This window comes from Crinia signifera, chromosome 2 (genome assembly GCF_055691185.1).
Source record: "Crinia signifera chromosome 2, ASM5569118v1, whole genome shotgun sequence".
Classification (NCBI taxonomy): domain Eukaryota; kingdom Metazoa; phylum Chordata; class Amphibia; order Anura; family Myobatrachidae; genus Crinia; species Crinia signifera.
Window position 1 is genome coordinate 190,803,923 of NC_139218.1, and position 20,412 is coordinate 190,824,334.

General features: G+C 41.2%; 1 protein-coding gene across 21 annotated transcripts in view; it reads left to right on the forward strand.

The window, feature by feature from the left end:
• The window catches only part of LOC146060339 (protein 4.1-like), a 158,350-nt gene that overhangs the window by 110,333 nt on the left and 27,605 nt on the right, over positions 1-20,412 (forward strand). For 15 of the 21 annotated variants that reach the window (XM_083173448.1, XM_083173450.1, XM_083173434.1 and 12 more), the window contains 5 exons: positions 4,947-5,060; positions 7,864-7,962; positions 9,572-9,756; positions 14,076-14,132; positions 15,335-15,376. In XM_083173448.1, the coding sequence (XP_083029574.1) occupies positions 4,947-5,060; positions 7,864-7,962; positions 9,572-9,756; positions 14,076-14,132; positions 15,335-15,376 (497 nt within the window). Of the gene's footprint in view, positions 1-4,946; positions 5,062-7,863; positions 7,963-9,571; positions 9,757-14,075; positions 14,133-15,334; positions 15,377-20,412 lie in introns of those variants that run through there. The other 6 variants (XM_083173442.1, XM_083173451.1, XM_083173444.1 and 3 more) reach the window with 4 other exon arrangements.

A 20,412-nucleotide genomic window follows, 5' to 3' on the forward strand; every position in this document is an offset into this window, starting at 1 on the left:
TGATACTCCATGTTAACCCAACACCTGCTCCCCAGATACTTTTCATAACACTCCTTGTTGACCCAACACCTGCTCTCCAGATACTTTTTCCGAATTCTCCTTGTTGACCCAACAGCTGCTCTCCAGATTCTTTTCCTGATACTCCATGTTGACCCAACACCTGCTCCCCAGATACTTTTCCTAACACTCCTTGTTGACCACACACCTCTCCAGATACTTTTCCGAATGCTCCTTGTTGACCCAACACCTGCTCTCCAGATTCTTTTCCTGATACTCCATGTTGACCCAACACCTGCTCCCCAGATACTTTTCCTAATACTCCTTGTTGACCCAACACCTGCTCTCCAGATACTTTTCCTAACACTCCTTGTTGACCCAACACCTGCTCTCCAGATTATTTTCCCGATACTCCTTGTTGACCCAACACCTGCTCTCCAGATTATTTTCCCGATACTCCTTGTTGACCCAACACCCTACACTCCTTGTTGACCCAACACCTGCTCTCCAGATTATTTTCCCAATACTCCTTGTTGACCCAACACCTGCTCTCCAGATTATTTTCCCGATACTCCTTGTTGACCCAACACCTGCTCTCCAGATTTTTTTCCTGATACTCCATGTTGACCTAACACCTGCTCCCCAGATACTTTTCCTAATACTCCTTGTTGACCCAACACCTGCTCTCCAGATACTTTTCCTGATACTCCATGTTGAACCAAAACCTGCCCTCCAGATACTTTTCCTGATACAACCCAACACTAAATTAGGTAGTTTCCACCAAATACAATGTAAGTACTTACATCTTGTCTGGTCTCTTATGGTCTATAGACTTGTTTAACCATTAGAGTCCTAGGGATTATGGTATCTATGTTTGAACCAGTTCTGTTTTCTTATTCACACTCAAAACACTTTTAGAGGGAACTGTGAAATGAGCCACCTTCATGTTTTTACCTGCGACCAGATTGCCTCCTCGATGTTGCCTCTCAGACCTCATTCATTTTTAATATGGAATGGCACAATTATAGCAGATGTCCGTCTGCTTGGCTAGGCACCACCTTCAGAAACTTTGGTCCTGGGAGAAAAGAATGATTTTTAAATGCTTTCCAGATAACTTAATATATTCTAAAGGGCAAACCAAGAAAACATACTGGGGGGAATTTACTGACATGCGTATTCTACTGGGGGAAATTTACTAAGATGTGTATTCTACTTCACATGTGATGTTGCTATGGGCAACCAATCAGGTCCTGTCTGTTATCGTCTAGAGGGTGCTAAATAACTAAGAAGTAGATTCTGATTGGTTGCCCATAGCAACTTCTCATCTGAAGTATAATTCACATCTTAGTAAATTTCCCCCACAGTTTGACAGTGATACAGTGGTGGCATACATTCATATTCGGAGGTACCAAGAGTCTTCAGGCAACTAAAGAGAAAAGGGAAGAAACCATATGCTGGGCTAAAGTCAATGTACCAATGATTTCAGTGGGGTTTATTCTAGGTGTGTAAAACTGGGAAGAGGACTTTCTCATCCAAAGGAATGGACTTGTTCTATCCATTGTCAAAAAGCAGGGTCTGTTAGATGATGACGGTATATTGTTGAGTTACAAGGTAAATCCATAGTGGGAAAGAGTAGGAAACCCAAATAATTTCTGATGGACACAATATCAATCTGTGCAATTTTTCCATAATTTGTTTCATTTGGTACTTATTATATCAATGGTGCTACACAATAGATAGCAAGAAGGTGTATGGCTGACTCTTCTGACCCAAAATTGGATGAAAAGCTCTTCATACCTTGAAATTCTACCCATGGCGAATTCTTCATGATGTATTAAAATGCACCTTATTTGACTTTATGCACATAAATTCTAAGGGGTAAATGTAATGTACAGTGCATAGTTTTTAATTTCCTTCTCATCTTTATCAGTTTAAAGTGATTTATTTAAAGAGGTAATAATATTAAATGCAAAACTAGATATATTTATATGTTAGTGACACTTTATATCAGGGATGGGGAACTACCGGCCCTCCAGCTGTTGTTGAACTACACATCCCAGCATGCCCTGCAACAGTTTTAGTATGGCCAAATAGTAAAACTGTAGCAGGGCATGCTGGGATGTGCAGTTCAACCACGGTTGGCGGGCCGAAAGTTCCCCACCCCTGCTTTGCTTTCAAAAGAGTTGCCTGTAAAATCTTGTTGTTGATATTATTTAGATAATAATAATACAGGCTAGAAAGCAGTCATTAGATAGCAATATTGTGAAAATTAATGTTATGCCCACCTCTTTTAATATTTATATATTATTATATATTATATGCTGGATTTTCTTGGCTTTTCAAAGTTTAAGGTTTCTGATCTGTCTGTATTCTTACAGAGAATATTGGCTTTAACAAAATACAGATTTAGTTACAGGGAGTATTGTGTGTTGAGCCTTCATATATTCCTCCAGTGTCTTTGAGACATCCTATTCTAGATTTTTGTGTATTACAGCATTCACATTTTTGGACCTCAGTCTTTGTAGATTACATTTCATCTGTAAAACAAACAGCTTTTTTTTAAGCAGTTTCCACTGCAAGAACTACTTCCAAATTAGAGTCTCTTTCTTGCAGATCTTAGTACAGTACAGGTTGAGTATCCTGTATCCGTGCATCCCTTATCCGAATTATTCCAAAAACCGTGGTTTTTGGAATCACTCATATATTATTATTTTTTTTTAACCCCCCTAACCCTCTTTTCATACTTACCAAGTCCCCGGGCGTCCACAGCAGGCCTCCGGCATCTTCTCCAGGGTCTCCAGCGGTCCCAGGAATGCATTGCGCGAGTGTGCGCGTGCCCCGGTGACGTCACCGGGGCGCGCGCGCACACTCGCGCAATGCATTCCTGGGACCGCTGGAGACCCAGAAAAGATGCCGGAGGCCTGCTGTGGACGCCCAGGGACTGCGTGGACGCCGAGGGACCACCAGACACCATCAGGGGACAGGTAAGTATACCTAAAAAAAATTATTCCAAAAACCGAAAAATTCCCCTATCCGGAATGCTCGTGGTCCCGAGCTATTCGGATAGGGGATACTCCACCTGTATATTATTTTAATGCAACATAGCAGTCTTATTCAGACTTAGCTTTTGTTATAACCAAAACTTTTATGTGAATTCCTTTAAAAACACTAATATAAAGTCTAGTGTGTTTCTTAACCCTTGAGTGCCAACATCTCTGTGAAAGATGCGCAAAGTATACACAAAAATTGGCAGCATCACTCACATCTGTTCTAAAAATTAAAATAAAACATTTTGTGTAAAAAAAATAAAAAGATATACTATATAATATTTTTTATATAAGGCAAACTCTAAAGGTCATTATGATGAATTAAAATGTTTGCCTGCCTATTTTCACACCTATTTTGACATAGTAACATAGTAATTAAGGTTGAGAAAAGACGTTAGTCCATCGAGTTCAACCTATTTGACTTGGAACTATTGACTTGAGTAAGTCATATCTATAGCATTCCCTTAGTGGCCAAAAATGCATCCAGTAGTTGCTGTAACTGTCCCCACCGGTAATGAGTTCCAGAACTTTACTGCTCTAATGGTGAATAATTCTCTTCTTAATTCAGTACGGAATTTGTTTTCCTCAAGCCTCAGTACATGCCTGCGTGTTAGTGAACAAATCATCTCCCAATTCCATATATTTTTTAAATAATTTAAATGTTTTGTGTTGTGTGACTTGTCTGTCCATTCATTGTGCACTTTGAACAAATTGATACTTTATATGAATTGTTTTTTTAATAAATATAAATATTGATATTTACTATTGTGGATAAAGTGAGAATAATTTACTGAGCAAGACTGCGCATCTTAAAGTGACAGCTGCATATGTTGTTGCTGTCACAATCTCCATTTCTGTAATCTAAGGGTACACACCGTATTTAAGAAGCAGCGAATCCTGCACAGTCAACAATCTTTTTGTATATGTGTGAATAGGCTCTAGCACGACTAGCGCTTCTAAGTGACACTAGGGCCACTAATCTCTGTCTCTGGTTCTCCAACTGTTGTAAAACTACATATCCCAGCCACAGTTTTAGCATTCTCTAATAGCAAAACTGTGGCAAGGCATGCTGGGACTTTCCCAACAGCTGGACAGCCATAGGTTGCCCAGGCCTGTTTTAGAATGTTATCATTCAGTCAGTAATTTTATTTTTCAGTCCCAAGAGATCTGTATACAAGCAAGCACACTTCTGTATACATACTTGAGCATACAGCTTGGTTAAAACTGTACTGCTGACACCAATGTGCTTGTGACCAAAACAGACAACAAAGATTGTGTGTGAGAACTGGGCAAAATGTATTTACTTAAAAAAATCAATCAATACCACATATTAAATTAACTATTACCACCTACGGCTGCATTTCAATATTTATTTATTTTTAGAAATCCTTCAACAAATGCTTTGCACATACGAGCAAGAAATTAGCTATATGTTAAGGCCACATCTTTACTGTAATAGCCCAAAGTGTATTTGAAAGGGTTTTTTTTTTTTTTTTTTTTACGCAAATGTGGATTTAGAGTATATACAGGGTTCTACATTTACATTGGTTAAAAGAAACTTCTTAAATCAGGTCTGACGTGTCTAGAATATAACGCACCAAGAAGCAAATTTATCAACTGGTGACATTTTTGTTAGCAGTTGTTAGATATGATAGTTATCCCGCCAATCAGCTCCTTACTGTAATGTGTTTGAAAAATTACAGGAGCTGTTTAGCTGGAACGCTGTTTATCATTTGTAAAGGTTGATTGTTGATCAGTCTTCCTTCAAGTTCTCCATTTGCATTCTGGATGAATTCTTTCCAGATCCCGCTTCTTTCTCTGCATCCAAGTATGCACAATGTATTCTGTGTTGTTCAAAAGGCAGATACTTTTTGAAATTGACATTGCTAATCTTTACCTTAGTGAAAAAAGGCCATGCCTCATATGAGTTCAGTGCTCTTGAAGAGGATAATGACGTTGAAGTGATTGAGTTAGAGGAGCCAATTCGTACTGTACCAGCAACTGTACCTCAGAAAGGTATCGCCAGCAGTCTCTGTGGTGTCTGCTGCCTGCACATGCTGCTGCTTTTATTCTGCCCTCTACAGCTTTCTGCCAATTCTGTATTCAAGTAACTGCATATTCATATATACTCCCAACATGCTGCTAAACTAATAGCAAAAAATGCAAATGTAAAAAGTTATCTTGTTTTGTACAGCTATCCTTACAGAGACTACAGGCTACATATTCATCAGGTCTCCAAACATAATGCCCATGCTAGGTGGAGACATTTTTAATGGAGTTCTCCCTTTGAAAACAAAACATTTTTGTGGAAATAGGAGATATTGATTAAACAAGGAAATCAACCGGTTACTGTAGTCCATCTAAAGCCCCATACACAGCCAATATCGCATGGGATATGGTCGCTCAGCGACCATATGTCTGTGTTTACAGGGTGACGATCGCTAGGAGCATGCTCCCATGACCAGCCCAGTGCATGCTCCTGCGACCAGCAGCTCAATTACTCCATTTTAATCACCATCCATCGCTGGTCGCTGATGAAAATGGGACAATCAGCAATTTGGTCGCTGAGTGATATGAAGTCAAAAGCACTCAGTGACCAAATTGCTCCATGTGTATGGATCTTAACGGTCTGGAGTAGGAGATCCTCCCTCCTGCTAAGGTTATTATAGCTTCTTTTTTTGTTCCCTCAAAGTTCTAGCATGAAATTCCAGCATCCGTGTATTTCCCATTCAGGAACTTTACACTGAACTGTTATGTTCCATGATACTACCATGTCAAATGGCAGCAAGTGTGACTGTGAGATTGTAACACCTTATTTCAGGCATCCGGAGTTTTATTATCAAGTATAATTACATTGTAAAAGGATAACAATAGTAATAAAAATGTGCTTAAACAGAATACAGACGTGCTTTGTATGTGATTAAGGGCTTGGCTTTAATCACAGATATCCCATGAGAAACTCACAGTAATTTTTTAAACCACTAAATCTGTGCCTGTGTTTGGTAGCCATAATTAGGGATCAGTGGTGATAATCTAAATGCCCATGTCCCTCACGCCCTTTTTTTTTAAACTGGTGGTTAGAGCTATTTATATTAAGAGGGGTATTCCTATTTGAGGTTTATTAAGTGTGTGCCCTTGTAGAAAGCTGTGAGGTTTTCCCCAAGCACACTACCATTGATTTACTTTCATTATTACAAGAAATATACAGAAAATGCTTGTGAGCCAAAGTAATGTTAACTAGGAAAACCCACTCCCCCAGATACCCCATCCAGGGCTGACCAGCCATGGTGGTCATGGTATGGTGGGGGGACTGCATAAAAAGTGTCCCCTGGCTGTGGCATGTCACCACTAGTTGTTTGAGCCCGGTGCTAGTTCAAAAATACAGGGCACTAACATGGGATTAGGGTTAGACTGCAGGGAAGGAGGGTTAGGCGGGGGGAAGGGTTAGAATACGTACCACCCGAGTGTTGGGATTCTGCACATTGGGATGGCATTGTCTGTCTTCTGAGCACCGGCATCCCAATACCATTCTGACCTCACCTAATATCTGGCTGTCAGATTCCAAAAATATTGTGCAGTTTGGTTAGCACTGTGGGTACCAAATCTATGATAGTAAAATGATAGCATAACACCTTTAGTATTTGTCACCACTGCATAAAACATAGGGCTATTTAGAATATAATAAAATATATTACATTTAAAAAATTTCTGAATAAGAAAACTGCAACAACACTATTTATTTAGTACAGGGGTCCTCAAAATATTTTGCTCTGAGACCCCATCAGACAATAAAAATAATTACGGGACCCCAGCAAATTACTGCAGAAGGTCATTACATCACATGTGTGGTCAGCAGACAGCACATACATGGCAGCATTGTGGAGGCACAAAGTGACATGAGGAGCCTACAATAACAAGTTAACAGATTTTTAGACTCCTTGAATCCCTGACTGAGATTAGAAAAGTCATCAGCCTGATGGTCAGCAACATGGAGTCGCGACCCCATGCTGAGAAGGTCGGTACCCACTTTGGGGTCAGGACCCACAGTTTGAGAACCGCTGATTTAGTGAATTAAAAAAAAGTTTATCAATCACTTTTACTTTTTATACATACATACTCTCATATTTCATGAGTTGCTGCTACTTCCAGAACCAGGGAAGACTCCTTTCCTGCACTCCCTCCTATTGGTTAGTACCAGACTTATCTTGTTTAGGTTCACTCATTGCAGACCATTAACATGTACTATCTAACATGTTACTACTTTTTTCTCTGCATGATCATTTTGCTGTTCCTGTGAGGTTACCATTGCTGTTGGTTTTTTCATTCATTAAGGATTGTAGAAATCTATAAAATGAAGGGCTGGTGCTGAACTCCTATTAGTGCTCTATGGTATGTCCCACTGTATACCAAGCACACAAAAATGAGCAATAGGTGATACACAACACTCATTTTTTCTTTCCCTGCATAAGCCACAATGAAGAAACTTGCTTGAGTAATTGGAACTGTATAGTTTTGCCATTTCAGCAGCTTTGGTATCTGTTGCATACTGGATCTATTTCTTTAGCTTGTGTACAAGGGTGGTTCAGTAACCACAATAACAAGAACTCTCACATGTGTTACATTCTCCATTTCATTCTTATTCCCTGCCAAGCCAGAGCAGACAGACCTCTGCTTCTCTCACAGCCTTGAGACGGGTGGCAATAGAGAACAGAAACATGAGAGGTCTTGTTACCCAATTTATCGAGCCACCCTTGTAGTTAGGATTGTGTGACATAACAGTACTATTGTCACACTAGTTATATCGTAACCTTGTTTTTAGAGGAGATCGCGTTGAAAAACAATGACAAGGCAGTTCTCAAGATGCCAGAGGAGATAAATGAGCATATCCACACAGCATATGTGGAGACTGAGCAGCAAGGTACCAATGTGTGAAGGCTGATTTTTCTGCCTAACTAACTTTAACACCGCTGTTCTACAGTCATGTGTTATACTTGCAATTCTTTTTTTTTTTTTTGTACTTCTGAGAGGTGGGAATAAGTTATTTTTACAAACTTTATTAATCTCTTATTAAAAAAAAAATGATTTCATTTCAAAACACCTCTTATTTAGTGTGTGGCTTCACAGCATGGGCCTTCAGGTAACAACACAGCATAACAGGCTTACATTGGTATATGCTTTTGATAATTTTAAATGTATTTATTTTGTATGTGGGGTTCTATTAATAGAATACTACATTGTGTGACTGTTAACTGAACTCAGAGTTCATGTATGAAAATATTGGCTTGTGGTGACTTTGGGCCTTATTCTAGTTCACTCTTTCTGACAAAATCCTTCTTAGGTGGACAAAATCATGTGCACTGCAGATGGGCAGATGTAAAATGTGCAGAGAGAATTAGATTTGGGTGAGTTACTTTTTTTCTGTGCAGGGTAAATACTGGCTGCTTTACTTTTAAGTAAAAACCCACCCAAATCTAATTCTCTCTGCACAAGTTACATCTGCCCCACCTGCAGTGCACATGGTTTTATCCATCTAAGAAGGATTTTGTCAGAAAGAGTGAACTAGAATAAGGCCCTTTGTGAGGAAAATCTGTTCCCAACAATAAACATTTAAATCCAGGCAGTACTGAAAAAGAGATACTGCCCTCATATTCTTGGGTCTGCCCTTGAGCTTTGTTAATAAATCTGGTACCAATAGTGAGCTCCTGAACTCAGGATAATAGGAAGCAGTCACTTATAGATGCCATTTACCACCAGTGCACAAAAAAAGGAGCAGTCATCCGATACAAACTATTACTACAGCTTTTACTAGCCATTCTCTGTGGCTGATAATAAAAGTGGCTGTTGTCTTTTTAAAATATTATATGCACCTGGTGGGAATAAACAGCACACATCTATAATTTGTTATTTTATAAAAATAGAATGCAGATAAATGGTCCTCCCCATTGTAGAAGGATGTATCCTAAAATGTGTCCGTACGTTTTCCACTGCTAATGCAGATTTCCTTGTGGGTGAGGGTCAGTATTGCGTGCTTGAGCCAAGCTGAGCACATCATGTCCAGTGCAGGTGTGCTGTGAATCCTTTTGCATGTATACGTAATGCTCTGCTGCCTTGCTATTCATGTAACAATGCTTACAGGCATGTGCTTTTGGGATGCTTGTGTGACCATTATATGTATTTTTGTTCACAGATTAGGACACTTATATCATGTGGTTAATGTTCCTATTACCAAAAGCAAAATCCAGAATTTTTGGTTGATCTTTGATATCTTGCTGGCCTATGGCCATTAAGTGTGTTTACACTATGTTGTTAAACGCCCAAAATGTATACTTCATCGGGTTATTTAGGGTCAACATGTACATGAAGTTATGATTAAAAATGCTCTTTAACCTTTTATACTTTTGGTCACAATACTTCTTACGAGGAAATAAACAGCAGTCAATATGGTAGATCTGTAGGGTTGTTCTCGCAGTGTGCATAGTTAGCTGAGACTGTTGCTAACACCTTAAGTGCTTTTTTTCCTTTGCCAGCTGCGGTGGCCACTCCTGAACGCAATACCCGTCCTGTGTCTGCTCCTGTTATTACTCAGAGCCAAGTGATTGTACAGCCTACACATTCCAGAGAGTCTGCTGCACATCGGGTAGACGAGGCCTCAAATAAGAATGAGGAAAAGAAATTGCAGGACCAGATTCAGGAAGCAAGGAGCTCCCCTAAGGTAACCATCGCAACCCTTTACCGATATTGTTGCCAAATGGCTACAATTCCGTCAGAAATTTATTTCCTCTTGCTGCAATTCTGTCAAAATTCAGACTTTGCAGCCATTTGGCAACATCAGAGCGACCATTTATCTGGTGGTGATAGTGGAGTACTGCAGCCATGAGGAAAAAATATTTCCCTATAAAGTATGAAGGCAGTGTATCCGATACAGTTTTAAGCCACTACACCTGCTATAAAGGTGTTTGAGAATTAAGTAGTTATATTGGCTAGCGTATGACACAAATCACTGTTTTAATGTATTTTTTAATTTTACATTGATATAAATTGGTTATGTATTTGTTGGGGGTTTCTCAACCATCTGACTCAGTTACTCACTGTGTAAACAAATGAAGTAAATGCAAGCGTAAACCACATGACACTACTGTAAATGTTATTTGTTTCATATGCAGTCCATATGGTATAACATGTGACTGGACACATTTGTATGTGGCACAGAAATATTCCTATTCATTTCTGTATACCATTGATTTCACTGAGGGTACCATTGTGTAAGGTTCTCTTTGAATCAAATGGGCTATTGAAATAAAAGGGAGAAACTGATGGTAAATCTATTCTATTTGACATCCCCTTGAGGAATTCATTACGACTCCCCCTTCCACTCCTTGTCTTCAAGTAATTTCTGAAGCAGCCCCTATACTAACAGAAGCATGGGAGGCTGCCTGAAGTCCAAATTAATATATTAGGAAAACATAATTTGCCTTATTCATCTTCACACTTCATAGCAGCCATCATGTATGGAATATAATCAAGTAATTAAATATAAGGGTATGGTGATAAAAAAAAAAACAAATCAAATTTCCAATGGTAAAGCTCAACATAAAAATACTGCGCTACATAATAAACTGTAAATAAATAAGTGCAGCTCAAATCATGCACAACAAAATGGTTTTAATGCTGAATAGCATGAAAAGGGTATTTTCCCAAATGAATGTACTCTAAAATCTAGAAGCTAATATTTTGATTATGTACGAAGCAAAGATCATTATCTGCTTTGCAAAGATGAACTGTTGACGCCTATGACCTGAGAGGAAATTTACACTATCGAGTGTACACTCAGTGGGCTAAACATCATAGAGTACGAGACTCGGAGGTGCGCAAGTTCCTCCTGAAAAGGTTGTACAGGTTAGTTTCGCCATGTAATTGATTGCTGCTTAAAAATTTCTGACTTTCTTGGACGAACTCCCGAGCCTTCGACTTTTTGAAGAGTATTACCCCAGTATCTCTGGTACCTCACAACCTTTATTTTGTTAGTCTGATAGACGACTTCTCTAATCCATCGTACAAGCATGTTTTTGGAATGCACTGGACCCTGACATGGACTTTCAGGAACTACAAAGAATTCTCCTGTCTTTCTGACATCATTTGTGTAACTGCTCTAGTCTAGCCAGATACAATGTATGCAAAAATATTTTTTTATTGGTTCTGGACATAATAACAGAAGTACAATTTCTAGCTTTACATGGACGTTGGAGACCACTGTGTTTCTTTGCCACACCACTAGGCGTTTAGGGAAGTTGTTCCTTCTACTATAAAGCCTGTATTTCTCCCACTCTTCTTGCAGTTGTGGCTGTCACCGAAAATATTTTATTTTGTGCACTAAAAACTAAATGTTTTTAGTGATTGTGCTTCCAGCACAAGACTGCAATCTAATTTTTTGAACGGTCAAACTCTGTTTGTCTCATTTGTAAATACTGTAATCTTGTGCCAAATAATACTAGTGCTGTTACCTGCATAAAGGGCACATCTTAGAAACATTTCGAAGAAAGTTTTCGTGCTATGAAGGCATCTTACTGTAAATAATTTATCTGTTTTGAGTTGAACCAGCATACTGTAGAACTGGTGTTGGTTCCCACTATTATTTGGAAACTCTCTGCACACACACACACACACACACACAACCACTCTGAACTTAAATGTGCTGGGGGTCACCTCTGACCTGTGGGTACTGGGGTAATGAGGAACACTGGGAAGCCTTGGCAACCTGAGTGGTGTCATTTTATTTTGAAAGGGTACCAAAGACTTTTGCCAATTATGCAAATATAGTATTATAAAAATGAATAAAACAAAGTAACAATGATTGATTGTTACCAAGTACCATAGATTACCCACTATGTTCCGAGTTCAGCTGCGCTGCCGCAGTGGGCTGTCCCCGAAAATTACCGGGCATGCCACTAAAATCAAGGTGTGTGCCAGTGGTGCCTGCAGCTGTGCACTACTGGAGCATCACCTGTCCGGGCACTTCCTGTCCCCTCCCGTCGCTCCCCCTCACTTCTCTGCTCTGGCGATCATACGCTGCTCCCCTGCCGCTGGCCCCCGCCGCTATTAGTTGCAGGGAGCAGGCGGAAACCTCTGTGATGATTGGGGCGGCTCGGGGGGAATCGGGAGCGCTCTGGAACCCGAGTCCTCCAGAGCCGCTGTGAACATCACCAAGCCTGCCGCCTGTGGTCACTACTGACTGCAACTGGCGGCTGGGGCAGGTGCAGGGAAGCTCTGGTGTACAAACGCCAGAGGTGAAGCAGGGGGTATATACAATGCTAAAGGGCGAGCTGTGACGGCAGTGCCTATTGGTCGCCATCATAGCTCGCGGGTCAGTATTCAGCTGACCCCCCTGCAGTCGTCGTTTACACTTTGCAATTTCTAAAAAGCGATATGAAAACAGTGTTTGCGGCTGCCGAAGCGGCGAGGCCTACGGCTATATGCAGTGGACTCTCTGCATTATCCACGAACCTCACCGTTCAGGACGGCAAGGATTCCCCCGGAACGTACAATAGGATGAGCGGCTGCCGAAGATGGCTTGTTTTTGGTAATCCTTGCCGAAAACAAGCCATCCTCGACAAAAATTAAAAATGCTCATGTTGACCCCTATCTGGTATATATAAAAAGTGTCATCATAAATTAGTTTTTAGGTAGGATAGTCTACTTTTAACATACTGACATGGTAGAAGAAGCATCCAATAAACCTTAGTGCACCTATGGTGCCAAAGCATATAAAAGGAATTTAATAAAAATTTAATATTATATTTATTGCATGTTTTTACCCTCACAAAAACCACATAAGACACATGCCAATTAAACCAAAGTTGTGATAAGAACTAATATCAAATTAGACAATATAGAGTTACACTCCTCTCACATAAGTATGTTTATCTTGCGTGTTTCCACACTGTGCATGCTCCATAAGCAGGCACATGGGAGTACATACAATACAAGTTCTGTGCATTTATGTGTTTTCAATTGTGTGTAGACTTAAGACTGTAACACAATGGTCTCATGTAGAGGGTGTGTTGAGTATATCTATTTGGGCTAATAGAATAATTGTATGTGCCAAACCAGTGGTTCTCATCCTCCACCCTCAAGTTCAATTCTGGGCCCCACACTATAAAAAGGACATCATAGAATTAGAAAAAATCCAAAGACATCGTTAGGAAAATGGAAAATTTAACCTACGAGGAGAGATTAAGCAATTTGGGACTATTTACACTAGAGAAGAGACGCTTAAGGGGCGACATGCTCAACATGTACAAATAGATCAGGGGCCAATATAAGGAACTGTCAAACACCCTTTTCTCTGCTAGAAAGGAATCTAGGACGCGAGGCGAGTTTAGATTAGAATAAAAAAGATTTTATTCATCTAGTAGAAACATTTTTTTTACGGTTAGAGCAGTCAGACTTTGGAACTCTCTTCCTGGAGAAGTGGTGTTGGCAGACACTATAAATACGTTTAAAATAAGGTTGGATAAACATTTATTGGTTAAAAACATTAGTGGGTACCAATGAGTAACATAATCTATCTGTAAATTATCAGAACATACTATACAACAATGGATTAGCTATTAGAAACCTAGGTTGAAGTAGATGGATGCAAGTCTTTATTCAGCCTTACTTTCTATGTAACTATATGTAAGTCATGAGAGGTCATGTTTTGTGGATTATTACCTGTTTAAGCAGGGGATTAATTAATTACCAAGCAAAATAGATTGCCACCTTGCCTGGCTAAAGATATCCACAACACATGACCTGTTAGTGGTACTTGAGGACTGGAGTTGAGAACCCCTGTGCCACACTATGTAAATTGTGGCATGTTATATAATACGGAGCCAAGTACTGTCTATAAAGTCCAAGCCTCATTATTTCTTTGTGTATATATATATATATATATATATATATATATATATATATATATATATATATATATATACTGTATATAATCTATCTTTCTGTTTAGTAATAAAAATGACAAAAAAATCTTTCGTTTAGGAGGCAAAATCTCCACCGCAGGATTCATCACCCACTGTCAATGGAGATCAAGTACAGGTTAGTTTATGTAAGCAATACTATAGACCTTGCAATGATCTGCATATGATTTAGATGTAATGGGGATTAGCCTCCCACTAGTGTATCCAGCAGTGTATCCTGCAGCACAGATTGGGTACTTGGTAATAACTGATTAGAGACTTGCAGGGGTGACTTGGTTTAGTGGTACAAGAGTACTTCAAATTGGTCCTATTTAAGCATTCATACATCACGTCATACAGTTTTCATGTAGTTTGGACAAAAATAAAGTGACACTGGAGATTTTGTATCATACCTTCACACTTTCATGCAGATTGTATTCCGCTAACTCAGATCTTTCATTCATTCATTTGGAGTGCTGCTTAACCAATTAAAGAGGTGTATCTTGCTCTATTTAGGAATGAGTAAAACCAAGAATACAGGAATATGCCTGAGTAATAATAGTCTTATTTAGTTACATTTGTAAAAATAAGATCACAGTGACAACTGGACTTATGCCCTGTACACATGGTTTGATTTGGTCTAATTTTCTATTCTATTTTGCTTATATACCGGTAAGCAAAATCAAATCAAAATTGAATGAACATCGAACGGTTTTCAGGTGATTTTGATGCAGAATCAATCCTGATGTGTGTCCCAGTCGAATCACAATCAAAATCGCACCGTATGAACACTCCTTAACTCTATTTTGTAACAGTTTTAAAAAGTGATGTTTGCGGTGTCCACTCACATTTTCCACAGTTCTCTGTATATAGAGTTGTGCTTCAGTCCATAAACTAAACTGTATACAATGTCACTGAGTTCAGAAAACGCTAACACAAGACTTGTAGGTCGCTTGCCTTTTTTAAATACTGTTCTGTGCTGAATAAATAGCACTGCTTATATATCTGGTCCCTGACTTACGGTTCTGCGTTGTATTTTATAGCTAAAAGGCATTCAATAAAATACTATACATCTACTTTTTACAATAATTGCAGCTAGTGTTCAGGCAAAACTAGCGAAGCAGACACACAAATGTGGATTCGCACCAAACATTGTGACTATTGTACACGATTTCAGATTCTCTAACCCGCAATGCCCCCCCCCCCCCACGATATATATATATATATATATATATATATATATATATATTTATTTGTATAGAACTTGTGTATTTGATACTTATAAATGTTAAATATGGTTGTTGTTTTTTTGTTTGTTTTTTCCTCCCATGACCTTTACAGCAACCAGTTGAAAAAGAGGAAGAGATAATTCGCATGAGGAAGGTTAGAATTGTGTCTGTGAAAATCACATTATATTTGTCATTAAGTCACAAATTAGGGAGATGGTATCAACATCTTGTTTGCAATCCATTCACAGGAACATGTATTGTTATGTTATGGTTACTCATTTTAGCTGAACTGCAACTTTCATTACATTCCAAAGTGGTGACATTATTATCCTTAGTAGATTTTATTATACAGATAACGAATGCAGTGACCAGAAGGATGAAAGAATCACATAAATGTTTGAGGTTTTCATAACACCATTGATGATACAATATGTAATGGTGCACAATGATATGCTTCCATCTCCTACAGAGCCCTTTTTAGGGAGGGACATCCAGGCATCAGTGGTACCACATGTCAAGCATACATGCATCTGACTTTATGTTTTACTTGCATTCAGGGGGTCGTTGAAAGTAAAGGCCCATACACACTTGACGATTTTCAGCTGAAAATCGCCTAGTGTGTATGGGCCAGAGTTCCCCGACTAGCGATGATGCGCGCTCCCGCATCATCGCTAGCGAGGTGGGAAGTCTGCTGGTTTTACCAGCACATCTAGCGATGATGGCTGGTTTTTTAGCCATCATCTCTAAATGTGTACGGCAGCCGGGCTGAAAGATCACAGACTTTCAGCCCAGCTGACCGCCTGCTCCCTCCCCTTGCTTATACTCACCCCTCCTCGCTCCCACGCTGTCCGGTCACAGGCTGCAGATATGCACGCAGCGCAGCCTCCTCTCCCCCTCCTCCCGGCTACACAGCAGCACGTCGGAGCACCCCGCCCCCCCAGCCGAACGCCCCACCCCCAGCCCACTGGCCGCATCCTCCCTGCTCCAGAGAGTGTGTATAGTTTACACACGCAGCCGCTGACCACCAATGTTAAAGGCAGTAATATATACATTGCTGGCACATGCCAGCAATGTATATATTTCTGCCACCACTGGCCACCAATGATATTTATAATGCAGTAATATATACATTGCTGGCACAGGTCAGCAATGTATATATTACTGGCACCAATGATATTAATAATCCATTAATATATACATTGCTGGCACATGCCAGCAATGTGTATATTGATGGCACCACTGGCCACCAATAATGTTTATAATGCAGTAATATATACATTGATGGCACATGCCAGCAATGTATATATTACTGGCACCACTGGGCACCAATGTTATTAATAAGCCAGTAATATATACATTGCTGGCACAGACCAGCAATGTATATATTATTGGTGCCACAGGGCACCAATGATTACGTATTAGCAAGTAATATATACATTGCTGGCACAGGCCAGCAATGTATATATTCAGGGACATCTTAATGCAAGGGCTTGATGGGCAGTTGCCCTAGGGCCCCATAATCCTAGGAGCCCAAATTCCAGTAGCGGACTACAGATGGGGCAGGTCCCATCTTGGCTACCTATGGCGAGAGTTTCGCCAGCTCGCCATGGCGCCCGCCATCGCAATACATTTTAAATGCTTGGCGATTCGCCGTGGTGTCTCCGGATGAGTGCAATACCAGTGATCATCCACCAGATGTCACTTTTGAAAACCTCTTTGCGCATGCGTAAAATTTATGCTGCAGCACGTGCATGAAGCGCAGGAACTACATTAAATAATTTATTGTCCCTGGCAAGCCTAGTCAGCGCCTCTCTCACACCACCGGCACGAGCATGATCCCATCTCTTTGAAGGAGAGGATCATGCTGATGCGGGCGGAGAGGCGCTGCATTTGTTTAACACGAAGGAGCGTCTCTGACGGACGCTCTTGCGACCCAGTTGCACAGACGTTCCAGTAATGAGATGCTTTTGCGTCTGAGTTGTTATTATGGCAGGGTACTACAGTAAAGTACTTTACTACTATTGTGCTGTGTCCAGCAAGCTGTACTGTTCTATAGATAGTGTACACACTAATAAATAAAATTACATTGCATTGCGTACACAATCATTACATTAAATTATACTGTACTGTATTGTACGTCTCATTGGTTTTTTTTGACAGGTGCTGGCCTTTGGTTAGTACAGTATTGTAGTTTTAACACACATAAAAAATTCCGGTTACCAATAAGGCTTTCTTGGCGTCTAAATTTGCATGGGCGCTTGAGCGTCTGTACGGGTACTATACTGGTACTATACTGGAGCAGCACGGACGCTAATGCGTCTCAGTATACAGTATGTTCTAACGGTGGCCACATTTTGGTGTTATGACATTCACAGTAAGTTACTGATTACTGAAGAATTAGCGCTGTAATGTGCTGTACTGTATTTAAGGTCAAGTCAACCCCCTCCTCCCCTGGAAAGGGAGGAGGCGATTGACATACACATTATGCACAGTACCAACAGTTCAAAATATTCAGCATCGGCTACGTGAACGTGAAGGTAAATGCTTGTATACTGTAGGATCATGACACTACAGTACACGGCCCTTTTGCGCGCTTCGATGTTCACGAGCGACTCATTTGCACGAGCGTCTCATTTCCTATGAGCAGCTCATCACGCACGAGCGTCTCATACTGCAAGCGCGCTCCGTACGGCGAATGGCGGGTTTCCATTGGCACATTGCAGTATAGCACTCCGACTCTAGCTTGATGGAGCATTAGCCACCCAGTGGTGGCGGATTGTATTGCATGGCGTGAACCCACGCCCCTTGGCGGACGCCGGCGCAAGAAGAATTTCGGAGCGCCAGAACCTCCGCCATGGCGGCCTGGCGGCAAGGATGGGACCTGCCCTATCTGTATGTCGGGTTGCAGGATGGCATGTGCCCCCCCCCCCCAGCCAGTACACTATCCGTCACCATCACCGGCCAACCTTACGCTGCTGTCACCCACAATCCGTCACCATCACCCTCATACTGCTGTCACCAACTGCCCGTCACCCTCATCCACCACCCTTATGCTGCTGTCACCCACTATCCATTACTATCACTCACTGCTCGTCACCCTCACACCGATGTCACCCTTATGCTGCTGTCACCCACTATCCATCGCTATCGCCCACTGCCCATCACCCTCATGCTGCTGTCACCCACTATCTGTCACTATCACCCACTGCCCGTCACCCTCATCCACCACCCTTACACTGCTGTCACCCGCTATCCATCACTATCACCCACTGCCCATCACCCAATGGTGTGTGGCATATTGTGTAATGGGCTTCTAGTATGTGGTATAATGTGTAATGGACATGATGGTGTGAATGAATTTCTCGGTACATGCACGGCTACAAATAAAATGTTTGCCGTGCACACGGGCGGGATTTTGCCAGCAATCAGTTCTGAATCAGGCACCAAGAACAGGAATGCACTGATTAAAATGGACCCTGCTCCCACCCTTGGAATTCAAACCCAGCCCATTATGTAAATAGCCTTGTATATGAAAGATTTTCAGCAAAGTCTTTTGCCTCCTGAAAATCTCTCTCTCTTTGAGGAAAATAGTCTAGTGTGTACGCACTACTTTGACGAAAGATATATCGGTACTTGTTTCCTAGCACGGCCACAACGATCATAATCGCGGTCATCAGCGGTACGCGTCCTCCGACCTTTTCATACCCCTACTATCCACTAGGGCGTGGAGTTGAGAATAGAATAGTGTGGCGAGCCACCGAGCCCGAAGCGTGGCGAGGGGACGCGGATACCTGTGAAGCCCGCGAAGGGACGCGTTTACCTGTGAAGGTATCCGCGCCCCCTCGCGGGGCTCGCTGCGCTCGCCACGCTACGGGCTCGGTGGCTCGCTGCGCTCGCCACACTATTCTATTCTCACTCCACGCCCTAGTGGATAGTGGGGGTATGAAAAGGTCGGAGGACGCGTACCGCCGCCCCTCGCGGACTCGCTGCGCTCGCCACGCTTCGGGTTCACGTTCATCGCGGGGTGGCGTGAACTACTTTTGGGGGGACATTTCACTGGTCAGGGGGGTTTTGGGGGCTTTCTGGCCCATTTACCATTCTTCCCTATGATGATTTGGGTAAATTGACCCATTTAACATTGTTTCCTATGGGAAATCGGGGTCATCGCGGGTAAATTGAGGCATTTTACATTGTTCCCTATGGGGAAATCGCGGGTGGACCATTTAAGCATTTTTAGGCGCACACGACGCGACCGACCCGATTTTTCACTGTTTTCAATGCATTTCAATGGAAAAATCAGGGGAATCGCGTCGGTCGCGTTGCAGGCCACTAAAATTACCCCCCGATGGCCAAGATTTGTGGCCATGCTAGGAAACAAGTACCGATATATCTATCAAAGATTTTGGCAAAGTCTTTTGAAATGAAAGTCTACTAGTGTGTATGGGCCTTTACTTCATCGACCTCAATGTATCTAACTTGTGTTAAACCACTGAACAGAGCAAGGCTCAAAAATGCCAAACTGATTTCCGTTTTGAGATACTAGTGCAGTGCACAAAATTGATGCCAGTGAGCATATGGCCCAAATCATAAACACTTTTGTCACCGGCTTAAGTAAATTTAGATGGCAAATCAGAATTAATTTGTAATACTCCTTTAAGATTATCTGTATGATGATCACAACTTTCTGCTTGCTAATTTCTTATTCCATATGATAAATAGAAAATTATCAAACATGGTTGACATACTAACCACTTCAATTTATTTTGTATGTTGCAAGAAGATTTGTGCCACACTAACTGGATAATTGACAATAAGGACTACAACATTATTCAGATACAAGAGGGATTTCAATTGCAGCTAAATGATACCCCAGGGCTATCCAATCATCGATACCGAAGGCAACCCAACGCTGGCACTTATTGTGGATTTTTTTTGCGGAAACTGCTGAGGAACCCCCCCACACACACACACACACACACACACAAAAATCCCTTTCATTGGTGCTATTTTCGTGATTGCGCTAGCAAAAACACATAGGCCCTTATTCTGGTTGACTTGTAAGGCTGCAAATTTTGCATCCTTATTAGTTCCCCCAGACACTGCCCGCACCGCTTCTCCCCCCCCCCCCCCCCCCTTTTGCACTCCGCGATCCTCCGCACATCTGCAAATAGATGTTTACATAATCATCCA